Source organism: Thamnophis sirtalis, unplaced genomic scaffold (genome assembly GCF_051295495.1).
Source record: "Thamnophis sirtalis isolate CommonGarterSnake01/CBP01778 unplaced genomic scaffold, rThaSir2_p1.2 scaffold_9, whole genome shotgun sequence".
Taxonomy (NCBI): domain Eukaryota; kingdom Metazoa; phylum Chordata; class Lepidosauria; order Squamata; family Natricidae; genus Thamnophis; species Thamnophis sirtalis.
The window spans coordinates 56,393,049-56,408,236 of record NW_028261389.1 but is presented as its reverse complement, the minus strand read 5'-3'; the positions used below and the strand labels follow the sequence as shown (position 1 = coordinate 56,408,236).

The 15,188-nt window shown below is 42.0% G+C and overlaps 1 protein-coding gene and 1 long non-coding RNA gene across 5 annotated transcripts in view; one reads left to right on the top strand and one right to left on the bottom strand.

The window, feature by feature from the left end:
- CAV1 (caveolin 1) overlaps positions 1-9,804 on the bottom strand; it is a 44,126-nt gene extending 34,322 nt beyond the window's left edge. The window contains exons 1-2 of one of the 4 annotated variants that reach the window (XM_014076674.2): positions 9,679-9,804; positions 7,743-7,907 (exon numbers count right to left, since the gene is read on the bottom strand). In XM_014076674.2, the coding sequence (XP_013932149.1) occupies positions 7,743-7,907; positions 9,679-9,708 (195 nt within the window). In that variant the 5' untranslated portion in view covers positions 9,709-9,804. Of the gene's footprint in view, positions 1-7,742; positions 7,975-9,324; positions 9,458-9,678 lie in introns of those variants that run through there. The other 3 variants (XM_014076676.2, XM_014076675.2, XM_014076677.2) reach the window with 3 other exon arrangements.
- On the top strand, positions 9,493-10,487 carry LOC148044153 (uncharacterized). Its single transcript, XR_015697778.1, has 2 exons — positions 9,493-9,619; positions 10,237-10,487. It is a non-coding gene; the product is annotated as an uncharacterized LOC148044153 (long non-coding RNA).
- The last annotated feature ends 4,701 nt before the right edge of the window (positions 10,488-15,188 follow it).

Here is a 15,188-nt window from a genome sequence, read left to right as displayed (position 1 = left end):
GTGAGTGCTAATCCTGCCTTAGCCATGAAATCCCAACTCACCTCAAAGGGTTGTTGTTATTGTTAGGAAAATAGGAGAAGAAAGGAGGATTAGATATGTTTGCTGTCTTGAGTTGTTTATAAAAATAATAAAGGCAGGACACAAACAAATAAATGTATTTGATCATTTCTCATCATGACATTATAATTTGTGTGTCATTATATGAAACAACTTTGCAGCTTATAATGGATGCCTAGTATGAAAGAAACACGAAGAATGAATTGACAGGAATACCTTCAAAAGCTGCCCCTATAACTGGGATGAAAACAAAATGCATATTTTTGGAGGGGCCATACTGAATGATTATCATCTGTCATAAAATGAAGAAACCTTAAAATGGCTGTGATGGAGCAAACATTCAAGGAAATCAAGAACATCACACGATGACAAAGAAGGGTCTACTCTGTGCCTTAAAGATCCATGTTTATTTCAAAGAAGTGTACTTTCAGAAAAAGACACTAAATAGCTAGAAACTTCTCACAAGAAAGGAATTGTGTCTTTCAAGTCAATGAAATATGTGGCAATCGCTAGAACTTTATTTTAAAAAATATGCATTCCATTATCATTTACCTTAATTAACAATCCCATGCATGCTTATTTAAAACAGGAACTCATTTCACAGAAGCCTATTCCTAGATAAATGGGTATATTTGCAGAAAATTACACACATTCAGCTACTTGGCTATGGGCCACGCCCAACTAACCTTGTCTGGGCTTGAAAGCTAAGCAGGACTGGGCCTGGTCAGTTACAGCATGAGTTAAACAGAGTAAATGTTTAAAGATGGCATCTGCAGATAGGATAGGAGACAACCAGAAAACACCATAGCTGTGGTTAGATTGAGAAACTGAAACACATTTGAAAAGAAAGCAAATTTGCACTATTATTGTTCCAGACTTTGGTAGGAGAACTTTGTCTCAGTCCTTCACACAGGGGACTAAAAGTATTTATCGGTGATCCAAACAATTGCAGTTCAAAAGTAACATTTACTTCAAGATCCCTATTAGACTGGGCAGAAAATAAATCTGCAGCAACTTGTAGTTCTTTGGTAATCTGTTCTAAATCAGCAAGGATTTCTGATGTTCAGTAGTTTAACAGTAAAAAAAAAGTATCTTCCTAAAAGAAGCAACAAAAGAATGCAAATCAATAAAGGAAAACTGTAATACTTTAAAAAAAAATGTAATAAAGATATACGTCCAGTTCAGTTCAATGAATTCTGAAGAGATCCAAAATTTAGTTTTATATGGGCATCTTTTGCACCAGATTTTGGCCAGAAGGACTTAAAATTTAGGAAAAGCCAAAGTACAACCTGCAAATCTTATGTCTAGTCACAATTCATCAATTGCTCGTGCAGAACCAGTTTCATTTCTCTCTCTCTCTCTCTCTCTCTCTCTCTCTCTCTCTCTCTCTCTCTCTCTCTCTCTCTCTCTCTCTCTCTCCCTCCCTCTCCCTCTCCCTCTCCCTCTCCCTCTCCCTCTCCCTCTCCCTCCCCCTCCCCCTCCCTCTCCCTCTCCCTCTCCCTCTCCCTCTCCCTCTCCCTCTCTCTCTCTCTCTCTCTCTCTCTGTGTGTGTGTGTGTGTGTGTGTGTGAGAGAGAGAGCAAGATGGCAAACGGAGCATTTGGATTCAAGTTGTGCCCTTTTTGTTACATGTGCAAATGTGGCCAGCCTTCTATTTCTCTCCAATGTCTTGATGATTTTGGAGTTTCCCCTGCCCCGGATGCTATTGTGTAGAATGGGAACTTTCAATTTGGATACAAAACTTTACTACAAATTAGATCAGTCCCCTAGTCACTGCAGTCTGAAATAACCTTTATATAACATCACCCAGTTTATACTTGTAACTTGGATCTGGCTCTAAAGTATTCTTGGAGGTGATGAAGAGTTGCCTGCTGTTTTATCTGAATGAAAGAACAGCAATTATCTTCAAAGTAAAATGCTGCAAACCTCCATCCCCAACATGATAGCTTTTTTAAAAAGCACCAGATGAGTCTATGCTTTTGAAATGCCTCACCAGTAGCATGTAGGTACATGGAGATGAGAAAGCAAAACCATTTGTAGTTAATGGGTCTATAATTTGAACCTGTTTGTAGCAAAGTAGCATTCCCATTTTTTCTTTAGCACATTGGATGTAACTGACATGTTTGATTTCTCTCTGGGGGAAAGTTTGCAAACATTTCCTTTAAAATACTCATTTTTGCCCTTATTTTTCTTTCTTGTGAGCAGCCTTTTATTCCCAGTAGTATCCATCTCTTTCTGTTTGGATATGTTGTTAGAGAGCAATGTAGATTCCATCCTGCCTTCCTTATATCACTAAGCCTTGTAAGATGTTCTTGTTTTGCGACCTTCATCTGCTCTGAAGAACAAGCTAAGAAGTATGTGCTCTGAATTCCCCAAACGCTCCCTTCTTCCCAAGCCTATTTTCTCTTCCCAATTTTTTTTAAAAAAGTTATGTTGCAGTATTAAGCTACTTTCTCATGTATTGTTTTGCAAGAAGACTTTATGTACTATGGGACAATGTTGCCTTCTGGTGAAAAACCCAAATCCAATTCAGTGTGTTGTTCTTCAAAAGAAATTTAGTCTTTAGTGGTGCTTAGTTCTACCTAAAAGTATATTAGACTAGAGTCTCAAATTTAAGACTGTCTCTCAATTTGGATTTGCAATGGCAGAAATCAGAATATTTGACTTGTGGGGAAAATTCTGCTGGATGATTGTTGGGTTTAGAAGAGGTACCTACATGGTAGTGTCTGGTGGAAGGGTCTAGATTAGAAGGCCATTTGGCCTATCCTAACAATGATTATTTGGTGGAGAAAGTGAAAGTTTCCTATTCTTTTGGTAAAAATTAAGAACTAATGGAAACCGAGAAGAGAAATGTGACAATGCTGACTTTAGTATACCACTATAGAATACAGATATACTAGACAGTGATGTATGCTCATTTGGCAATCAATTAAAAGACAGTTCTTGAGAGAATCTCAGGGAAGTGAGTTCTGGCATTAGAAAACATACAAGAGGCAGAAACATCCAAATATACAATCTCTTAAGTAATAGACAGTATGTTCCTAATCAGCTCACTGAACCACTTGTGCTATAGAAGGAAACATCTGAATTAGCTTTGAGACAAAAGAAATGTTAATAATGCAAGCAAGACATTGTGAGCAAAACATTGTAAGCAAAACACTGTGAATGATATAATTTCCTTTCAGGATATGAAGTAGCTTAAGAACTTCTTCAAGCCTATGAAATGTGAGCATACTAGATTTCGAACCTCAGATGAAAACACACACACACACACACACACACACACACACACACACACACACACACACACGCACCAGGAGTGTTTGAAGGGATGAGTCAAAGAAGTCAAGATGGAGATCACAACTGTGCAATCAAAGCCCTGAGGCTTTTGGTATATGTGTTGATATCACATGCACGTCAAATGTGGTGGAGCTTCAGTCACGTAGTCATAACCACCATCTGAATATTTGAACAGATTATTCATCAGTATCTATATACTCTTCTTCTATTACAAATTACCTACAATTTTATTGCTGTTGCCAGTTGCGAAGGCGTGTCCGACCCATAGCAACCCCATGGACAACATTCTTCCAGGTCTTCCTGTCCTCTACCATCCTCTGGAGTCCATTTAAGCTCACGCCTACTGCTTTGGTGACTCCATCCAGCCACCCCTTCCTCTATTGCCTCCTTCTTCTTTTGCGCTCAATCTTTCCCAGCATTAGGTGCTTCTCCAGTGAGTCCTTCCTTCTCATTAGGTGGCCAAAATATTTGAGTTTCATCTTCAGGATCTGGCCTTCTAAAGAGCAGTTTTATAACGCTAACTAAAAACAAATAACCAGAATCAACTTGAGTCCCCCTCAATTTCATAAACGTCCTTCATAGAAATTTGTAAATTTAAATTCCAGAAGCAAAAATTCAGTTGCTTGTTGGCTAAAATACATTTTATTTTATTTAGTTGTCAAATTTACCTAGCTGCCCATTTCACAAAAAAAGTGACTCTGGGCAGTCTTCAACAAAGCTTTCTCATGTATATCAACCTTCCTCAGAAATACTAGAAAAATCTTGCCCACTCCAATATTCTAAACAATAGTGTTAAACTCAGTTTGTCCCCCTTACAAACTTCCACTAGGCAACACTGCCGTGTAACATGGATTTCTCTCTCTCATAAGTAAGTTTCAGGCCTGATAGCGCTTTACACAGGGGTGGGCTGCAGGCAGTTCTCACAGGTTCAGGCGATCCTCTAGCTAGAATTCTGCCCAGTTTGGCGAACCCCCAAATGCCACCCATGGCTAGCCACACCCACGCTGCCCCGCCCCTCTCACTCCTCCCCTCCCAGGAGTCTCCACATGGCCCATTCATCATACCAGGTAAATACAGGGCCCACACGGAGGCTTGGGGAGGGAGTGAAAGGGGCTTACCAGAAGTTCCAGAAGTCCAGAAATGGGCCTGTTTCTGGAGGGCCTCTGAAACCTGAGGGAAGCAATTTTTGCCCTCCCGGAGGCTCAAAGAAAACCTCTGGAGCCTGAGGAGGACATAAAATGGGCCTACCGGAACTTCCAGAAGTCCAGAAATGGGCCTGTTTCTGGAGGGCCTCCAGAGCTCGGGGAAAGCAGTTTTTGCCCTCCCGGAGGCTCAAGGAAATCCTCTGGAACCTGGGGGAGGGTGAAAAATGTCTCCCCGTAGCGAACCCGTTGCTGCAATTTTGGAAGCCCCCCCCCCCCCCCGGCTGTACAGCCCTAACTGAGACTTTCAACTTCACTCCAAATTTGCCACCAAATGGCAATTTCTCATATGGGAAAAGGTTAAATTGATGCAATACACTAAGAGGAATCATTTGAACTGTATTTAATTAATTTCAATGGGCTTTAATTAATTACATTGAATAGAAACCAAAGCACTTTTATTCTAGCTTTCCCCACTTGTGCTCCTGTTCTTCAGCATGAAGTCTCTGGCATCTCACCAAAAAGCCAAGTGCAACTTTCAGTGATTGCATGTCTTGGTTTTAAGTCAGTGCAAGCCAGATGGAACCTGCAGCACAATGTGATAGTATAAAATCCAGCCAGGCCTTTCCCAGCCTTCTCTAATGCATGGGCCCAGGGCTGACCTGAACATTACTGTAGGCATATAGTACATTGGCTGCTTCAGGTATCAGAGGGAAAAAGTGAGGAAGAGGGGCAGATTGGACCCTATCCTTAGTCTTAATCTCTGTCTTCCCCCCACCCCCACCCTATTGGTTGCTTTCTCCACAGACCCTGCAGCCATTGCAATGACACCATTCCTCTGACTTACTCTAATGAGTGCAAATGTTTACTGGTACCACTTTTAATAGGCACTAGTATAGAACACAGGTGTCAAACTCACGGTACCACATTGCCATCATGTGACATTTTGCAATGTTTTTCCCATTGGAGCTGGGGTGGGCGTGGCCTGCCTGTGATGCAACTGGCCCACGGGCTGCCAGTTTGACACCCCTGGTATAGAGCCACCTTTTGGGAAAGCCCGCTTCTCTTGTTTTTCTCTTGTTTTTACCTTCCCTCCGCTCTTTTAGTTTGGTTTTTGTCTACTTCCACAAATTCTAATTCTGCCATCCCACACTAGCCCATCTGTGATGCCACAGTGCCTACATAGGCAGAAATACTGAGACTTGAAGCTAGAAGATAGAGTAAAATAATAATTTCTTTCTTTTCGTCAACTGGGAATCCACATCATATAAATTTTCATTTTTTTTTCCAATGACAGATATCTGGACCATCCTTTAATGATTTAAGAGCATGGGTTTGCCATTTTTTTCAAACTGCAGAACCTCTGAATCATCAACAAACTTACTGAAATCTCTGAGCACAAAATGGAGGCCATGGCTTTTTTTTTTTTTTTTTTTTTTTGTGGGAATACAAGTCCCACCCTTTCTTTATACTTAAAGAAAATTTAATATGGTTGTTGCTAACTGCATTTGAGTGAAGTTTTTAAAGAAAATCTTTTGAAAAACTCTGCCTCAGAGTCCAGTACTGTGCGTCCAGAAGTGGTGAGATTTATCTGCATGCAATTAAATTCTAAATTTACTTGTACCGGGCAATGGCTCGGAACAAAATGTCACCACTGTTATATTTATGGCTTTCAATGTGAGGCCATATGCAACCCCCCAAAACCTATATGAGACTTCTAGACCATCTCCAGAAGTTGCCACCAGATGGAAAGGGTGAACTGAGAATTAACTTAAATTCAAATTTTGTTTTTGTCTTGGCAGGCCCTGTCTACTTTATATTGTGGCCTCCAGTACACATCTCAAAGTGTGCCTTTCAGTTTTGCAATTGTTCTTTTTAACTCATGTCTATCTTGTTTTTAACTTTGTTTTTGACTGAGGTTTTTATATGATTTTGTTTTATTTGTTAACTGCTCATTCATGCAAGTATGATGGACAGTACAAAAATTGCATAAATAAATTAAAGTCTACATATACATATTTCCCAACATCCCTGCTTTCCCTCCTTTAATAAACCTCATCTTAGAGCTGGCATTTCCTTCTGTGACACAAAAAAAGGGGGAATACGTTTCTAAAGCGGCACTTTATATTTGCAGTTGCATATTGCAATATTTTCAAATATTTGCATATTTGAAAATATCTATTTAAAAAAACAATTTGCCCAATTCCATCATTTTAGAATTAAATAATCCAAAAGAGATTAAACCTTGCAGACCTATTCTTTTCCATTTGTTTAGCTTACCAATTAATGATTCATGGTTCTCCCCTCCTCCTCCTCCTCCTCCCTTTTGTAGCACTTCTGAAGGCAAGTTCTTGTGAACAGTGTTACGTTTAATGAGAAAATATTCAAATGCATGTTTCTCTTAATCACACAACCTCCCAAACTTATTCTAGGTGGCAACTTGTTTTCTCTTCTACGATCAGATGTTGCAAAATAATGCAATGGTTATGGTTATTCAACAGTAAGCCCTGAGAAGTGAGTGTACAGTTAACATTGCCCAGTATTTAAAAAAAGACACCAGAATCACATGGCATCTTAAATATAAACACATGCAGAACATCAAAAACTTTATGGAGAATGGCCACTCCCCACCCCCATTCCAAAACTCCAAAGCAAAAACACATTCTACATGATCTACTGTTCTTTTTTCAATGTAGCTTGTGATCCTTTACTTTTCCCACAGTTTTAGCACTCTTGTCACTAGCATTGTTTCCATTTTACAGGTGTTCCAACAAGTTATTCAAATATTAACTTGCTGGAAAACAGAGACCCACATTCAGCTGCATGCAGTTTTTCCGGAGAGTTATTTACTGAACATTTGTAAAAGGTAATAATATATTCAAATAAAGAATCCATTACGACGGTAAACATTAAAAAGCTTCACCCGTGCAGTAGAGTGTTTTTCCTCGTTCTAATCGAAACATGTTAACTGACCCATTCGGCCATCAGAATGGCTTAACCAAGATAAAGGTGTACATCCTGCATCTCTCAGCTGGTTCGTGCGTCGGATTTTACACACTGGCCTTTAAAAAGTGAGCACTGAGAAAAATTATGCAAACTTCTACCAGTGTATGAAAACCCGAGTTTAGGAAAGAAACTGTCATGAGTTTCCCTGGGGAAATCCCTGCGCATCTTCTTACTCCCTCAGTCCATTCCGACCCGGGGGAAGGAGGGGGAAGCATAGAAACAGATCTCGGACTCCTACCTTCACCACTTCGTCGTTGAGATGCTTGGGGTCCCGGTTAACTAAGTCGATTTCTTTGGTGTGGACGTCCTGGAATTCCTTCTCGCTCAGTTCGTCAGCCATGACCTTGTTGTTGGGCTTGTAGATGTTGCCTTGCTCCCGGAGAGGCCCCGTGTAGAGATAATCCTGGAGAGGGAAGCGGAGATGGGTGGGGAAACGATCAGTCCGCCGCGCTGCCTTGAACTGAGCGTCCCTGGGAAAGGAAAGGGAGGGAAGAGTGGGGAAAAAGATTCCCGCGACGATTCAGAGCTGCTGGCTGAATTGGGGAGCCGATCAAGGCAGGAGGAACTTCATCCGGCCACTGTCCCTCAAGGCCCTGGGCTTTTTAAAAAGGACGGTACTTCCAACACACCCCTCTGGGAACCGGCCTGAGCTGCAATTCCGCCTCGCGCCGCCAGGGGGCCTCTACAGGCAGAAGCAGGGCGCGGCGAACTCCGCGGGGCAGGGAGCGGCTACCTCGCCCTTGAATTCCGGCGCTTCCAGCTCCGAAATCGCCGATCAATGTGGTGGCTGCCAGAATGACCCACCCGCCGTGGGAGAAAACCAGACAACAATTCACAGGTCCAAATTGGTTAGACGGAGCCTCTTCACTTTAGTGCCTACGATATTTGGGGGGCATTGCATGAGCTCCCCTTTGGCCCTGGAAGAAACGCGGGTGCATCGCCTAAAGCCTCCTTTTATTTCGTTCTAAGATCTGCTAGAAAAATGACTCCTTGCTTGGACTATCCAGGCAGGATCTGAAGTTGGCATAAAAGCTCTTCGCCCGCCTCAGTTGAGCGTCCCAAGGAATTGGGGTAGGTGGGAAAAGAGGCCACGCAGCGATCATTAAAAGTGCAACAGTTTTGGCCCGATTTTCCCGCAGGCAGGTTTGGGATGAAGAGGGCAATATCTAACTACTCCTTAGTATTAAATCACGGGGTGATGGACGAGACTTCAAAAGATTGAATTTGAAATCAAGTGACAATGAAAAGTGAACTTTCAAGCCTCTTCCAACTTGAAGCTGTCAAAAGTCTTGGCACTCTTAATAACCAGCACCCAGCCAGCCTGGTCACTGCATGTAGACTGGGCCGCGTCGGAAAGGTGATGGTGTCCGGGGAAAAAGAAAACCAGTTTTCTAACCTTGCTGCGTTTTGGGGAGATGCTCTTAAAATGAACTTCTCGATGCCCGGTCGGTTTTACTTCAAAGGGTTTTTTTTTAAAAAAAAAACAAGTCCCGAAACCTCAGTAAGTCAGCCATGAAAACTCTCGGGCGGAGGCATTCTGTTAAGGCAACCCCAACCCCTCGTTGCCCTCTTCTGGATGGGTGCAAGAGATCTGCTCCTCCTAAGAGCGAAAGAGCCCCCTCGACGAACGCCTGGCCGCTGGACTCGGGGCAGCCTTCTCCAGAAATCCTCTCTCCCGCCTTGATTAATGGCCACAACACGGGCTGTCTGTCTGTCTGTGGTGTGTGTGTGTGTGTGTGTGTGTGTGACTGGGGTCCTGCACCCGAGACTTTTTGCAGAGCGGCAAAGCCTCCCCCTCCCCCCCCCCGTCCCGCACTTACGCGCCGAGAGCCGTTTGCTTGCTGGTCTCAGGGTGGAGACGCCCGAACTGGTGCGGTCTTTCGACTGCTGCGGGGCGAAAGAAACTGAGCAACCCAGCTCGGGACGGGAGGGGGAAGGGGGAGGAAAGAGAAGTGCCCAGCCAAGGAGATCGAGTTACCGGCCACCACCGAGAGAATAACCTCCCCTTGCCCGGAAAAGTCCGGATTTCCTCCCCTCTCGGGAAGAGGCTCCGAGGTGGAGAAGATAAGAGATAAGGGGCGAGCCAAAGAGGGCTTCGCGAGACGGCTGGAGCAGGTAACCGGCTGCCAGGAATGTCAAGCCGTTTTTTTAAAAAAATGCAAAGCAGCTCCTACCTCGGAATCTACGTATTTGCTCCCAGACATGCTTTCTTGGGCTGGCTGGAGGCGCTGCAGAAATCTTTCTGATGGGTAAATGACAGGATCCGAAGAAGGACGGGACCTGACGCTGGCAGCACGCACGGTTCCCCCCCCCCCAGCACCCGCACGCCCACGCAGAGACGGCTGCCGAGTGGGAGGTATCTCCAAGTGGCCCGGTTGGCCACCCGCCAGAGTTTCCTTCTGCTGCTACCTCTGGGGCAGAGTTGATAGGTCTTGAGGCACATGATCCCCCTAAGGATGCGGGGACGCCAGGGGGCGGGGGGGGATGCCACCCATTACAGGACACCCTAACCGTGTTCAACAGATCCCCCCCTCCCGCCGTCGTCTCTTTATCCCCCCAATATTGAAAGCCGGAGGCGATAGATAGATAGATAGATAGATAGATAGATAGATAGATAGATAGATAGATAGATAGATAGATAGATAGATAGATAGATAGATAGATAGATAGATAGATAGATAGATAGATAGATAGATAAAAGAGAGCCTTCTACTGTTCTGCTTCTCTCCTAGTTCTGTCAAAGCTGTGATGCCAAAGTCACGGGGCTGCCTTGGGGTTCTGCTCCAGGACGAGGAATCACGCGGAACGAGCCGGATTCAAAATTGATGGTCTAATTACGAAGCTTCTGCACGGAAAAACTTGTAGGCTTTGGAAACGTGGGCTTCTCTCTGCCCGACGTGAGGATCTTTCGTTCCAGGCTGCTATATTTCAAAATGTTTTTATTCGCTTTTTTCTCTCTCCCTCCCCGTCCCGTCCCCCCCCCCCCCAAAAAAAAAACCCTGGCTCCATAATTAGTACAGTATGCACATGATTATATTAAAGAGCTGGTTTGTTCTTCGTGGTATTTTATTAAACATAACCCGTTGATGGGTACCATAAACAGCAGAAATGGCAAATGCGTTGCCTACAAAGGTGCACTGGATTGCATTCGCATTGGAAATGATCGTTTAAAGCCTTTAAATTAAAGGGCATATGGGGTTGGCTGGTAATGCATAGGTATTTTAAAGGGCATTAATGGTAGAGAAGAGAGAGAGAGAGACTCCAAACTGTTTTGCTCATATTGAGAGCATGGAATCCAGGGCGTGGTTGCTGGCAGCAAAATAAAAAAAAGTGTAAGAAGGAGCTTCAAGAAACTAAAGCAGGCAGAGAGTCAAAATAGATAAGAGACTTAGAATGGGACAGTTGGGGCTTTGGGTCCAATCCTCCAGCAAAATCCTGGAAATTTAATCAAATATCTGGTTGTTCAGCATGTACGGTACATTGGACAATGATTTGCTCTTGTTTAGGATAAATTAAGCTGCCCAGGTTCCAGTCATTCTACTGGCTGTAATAAGAGCCAAGCTGATGCAGGTCTTAAAGGCATTGGGCTAAAAATGGGAGACTGTGAATTCTAGTCTTGCATGGAGAAGCCAGGTGGGTGATTTGGGGACCAGTCCTTCTCTTTCAATCCCAGGAAAAAGGCAATGTCTGAAAATGTCAAGAAAACTACATGGATACACTTGTAGTCACCAGGAGTCAAAACTAGATAGAAATCATACATAAATAATAAATAATACCCATGCACAAACTTGACTTGGTCTACCGATAAAACTAACATTAGACCCACTAATTATTTTGCAAGTCTATTTCATTAGTTCAACGTATTCCAGAACTCTCATTCTTTAGGAGACCACTCCCTTTCCTATGTTCCAGTGCTGGTATTTCAGATTCACTGCTGCCGGGTTTTTTTGTGTCAAGATTGAATCTAGTGAGTGGATACAGAAGGATTGTGAATTACAGTATTTCAACAGTAGCCAACCTCAATTGAACCCAGCCCTGCTATGCTCATCCTTCCAGCCCATCCCCAAAGGATAAGGCTGCATAAATCATGGGAGCAGGGAGTACACTGGGTTTGCAGAGCCTTTCTGGTAATCTTTAAATAACTTCTAAAGGGGGGGGGGTCCATACTTGAAGAGTTTTAGCCCAAAAAGTTATTGGAATTGTCCAGAGAACAGCACCTTTATTTATGATAACTTGATCTCTTCTAGGCTCCTAAGCAGGAGAATTTTGCCACACCTCAGATGCAAATATTCAGTAATAAATACCAAAAAATCATTTATCATAAGCATTTCAAGGATATCTTAAAAAGACCTACATAGAATCCAGGAACAGCACAGTTTGTTAAAAGACCTGTATGAAATAATTTATCATAGTAAAAGCTGGGAAGATGAAATGGCCAAGATTTGACTCCAGAAAGTTGCTGTCAGACAAGCTCTTTATGAAAATAATATTTAAATATCTTTTTTCATCCCTAAAAGCTACCTGATCAGGGACCATCTGAAGAAATGCTTTCCCTGAAGAGCTTTGCCAGTGATGTGTCACTGGCAAAATGTGATGGCAGGCAAACATTCATTCATCCTAATCTCAAGTCATTGAATTTCTGTCCTTCCTTCCTTCCTTCCTTCCTTCCTTCCTTCCTTCCTTCCTTCCTTCCTTCCTTCCTTCCTTCCTTCCTTCCTGTCTAATTAGTTACTATTTGCATTGGGCATTAAAATTCTGTCTGTCTCTTCAGTAAACCTTAATATTTGTCAGAACTTTAAAATCCTATGTAACTGTTTTTTGTTTGGTGTGTGTGTGTGTGTGTGTGTGTGTGTGTGTTTTAATAACCATGCAAGATTGCAATACACGGTTCATGGAATGTTCCATGCTGGCATAGTTTATATTTGGCCAGATGAATTCCAGAACATGCTAGGAGGAATTGTGATGTCTGGTAAAGTGGTGAAATATAGCTAAAGTCAGTTGTTACTTATGGATATAAAAGAAATGCAGGTATTTGAATCAGTGCATCAGGAAGGGGCCAGCAACACTGGCTAAGTGAAAGTGTCCTCCTGTTTCAGCTAAATGATGCCCAGGCTGTGCATCCTGACAGTGTTGTTGAAAGAGCAAACTTACACTGATATATTTTGTACCCCTCATGGCCTGGAGACAACATGCTATATCAGATGCCCATATTTCTCCCAATCTTTTTACATTGCCACCATGCTGTAGGAAAGTGTAACTCTCACTGATGTTTTAGGACCCAAAGGATTGAAGAATATATAACTCTCCAGATATTGCTGAACTGCATCTCCCACAATTCCCTAGTGTGGCCTTTTCTAATTGGGGTTGTAGGATTCTAGTTCAGCAACATTCATGGGGCCATAGTAGAAATAATACCAATATTTGATTTTTTAAAATATTTTTTCAGTTTGACTTTCCTTAAAGGGGTGATGCCTCATTTTATATCATTCTATGACAGTGTGGTTAGTTTGACAGAAAGGGATGATTCTGAAGACATGCTATCATTTCCCAAATTATTATCCCAGAAACCAAAGAAAGTGATATACGTTATTCAAACACATAGAGAGGATGCAAAGGATATAAATGTCCTGTGGTAAAAAATTAACTTCACTTGGTGTCTGATTTGTCAAATGTATAAATAAAACCTTCTATTAGAGTTAATGAGAACTTTATATTCTCATTAGAAAGAATTTGAAAATACAAATTACTATACTCCACATTTCACATCTATATTAGACCTGAAGCTCAAATCCAATCTGACTGATTTTCTAAAGCCTTTAAAAACATTCTGTATAGGTTTTGTTTGCAGCATATGAACAAAGCATATCTTGTGATACACTGCTTTGTGATATCCACACCAATTGCTTTTTTCTAGAATCATAATCCTTTTGTCCAGTTATTCTTGCTCAAGCACCAATTTGATGTGCCATGAAAGGCAAGGGTAAATCACTTAATGTGTTTATCTATCTATCTATCTATCTATCTATCTATCTATCTATCTATCTATCTATCTATCATCTATCTATCTATCTATCTATCTATCTATCTATCTATTTATCTCTATCTCTATTATCTATCTCACACACACACACACACACACACACACACACACACATATATATAATAGTACACTACACTACACTATACTATAGAAGAGGAACTCTTCACATTTGCAGATGATACTAAGCTGGCAGGAATAGCCAACACCCCAGAAGACAAGCTCAGGATGCAAAAAGATTGACAGACTTGAATGATGGGCCCTATCCAACAACATGAATTTAATGTGGAGAAAAGTAAGATTTTAGACCTAGGCAGAAAAAACAAACAAAGGCACAAGTACAGAATAGGCGAAACCTGGCTCAAAAATGGTAAATTTGAGAGGGATCTTGGAGGCCTAGTAGATGATCACTTAGACAGCAGTGTGTGGCAGTAGCCAAAAAAGCTAATAAAATCCTTGGTTGTATAAACAGAGGCATTGAATCAAAATAATGTGAAGTATTTGTACCTCTCTATAAAGCCTTAGTATAAAGCTATACCTGGAGTACTGCATCTAGTTTTGGTCCTCACATTATAAAAAAGATGTTGAGACTTTGGAAAAAAGTGCAAAGAAGAGCAACTAAGATGTTTAAAGACCTGGAGACAAAAACATAAAAATGTTTGCAGGAATTGGGTATGGCCAGTCCAGTGGTGGGATTCAAATAATTGAACAACCGGTCCTCTTCCCTAATGACCAGCTGGGTAGGTGTGGCTTGGTGGTCTTGTGACTGGGTGGGTGTGGCCAACTCAATGTCACTCAGGTCGATGGGCGCTTTGCCTTAGCTGTTACAATGTAATAAAGGTTAACCGAAGAGGCAGTTTCTGTAAGCAGGGCAATAAAGATTAGGCTAGAAACAACCCAGAATATTTCCTTCCTGTCTTCCTTACAGGATTAGCCTGTAAAGTGAAAAAAAACCAAAATGAGATTTCTTCCAACAATCGGTTCTCCGAACTGCTTAGAAAGTTACCAACCGGTTCTCCCGAATAGGTGTGAACTGGCTGAATCCCACCACTGGACCAGTCTAAAGAAAAGGACTAGGGGTGACATGATAGCAGTATCCCAGTATTTGAACGGCTGCCACAAAGAAGAGAGGGTCAATGTATTTTCTAAAGCACCAGAGGACAGGACAAGAAACAATAGATGGAAACTAATCAAGGACAGAAGCAACTTGGAACTAAGGAGAACCATCTTAACAGTGAGGACAATTAACCAGTGGAACAGCTTGCCTTCAGAAGTTGTAGGAGCTTCATCACTGGAGGTTTTTAAGAAAAGACTGGACAATTTTGGGGAACCAACTTAAAAATGACACTATCAATTGCATAGAAGGAAAACCAGTACAAAATGTTTTACAGATGGCACCTGGCACCAACACGTTTAGCTAAAATCTTAACAAATACCTCCCCAAAATGCTGGAAATGTGAATCAATACGGAACACATTATCATTTATGGTGGACCTGTGAGGAGGCAAATTCTTTTTGGAAAAGGATCAAACATTGGCGGCAATAACAGGGGTTAAAATAGAATGGAAACCTGACGTTTTTTTATTAGGAATTATGTCTGCGAAATACAAAAAAGAAATCCAGTATTTAATACTACATATAATTACG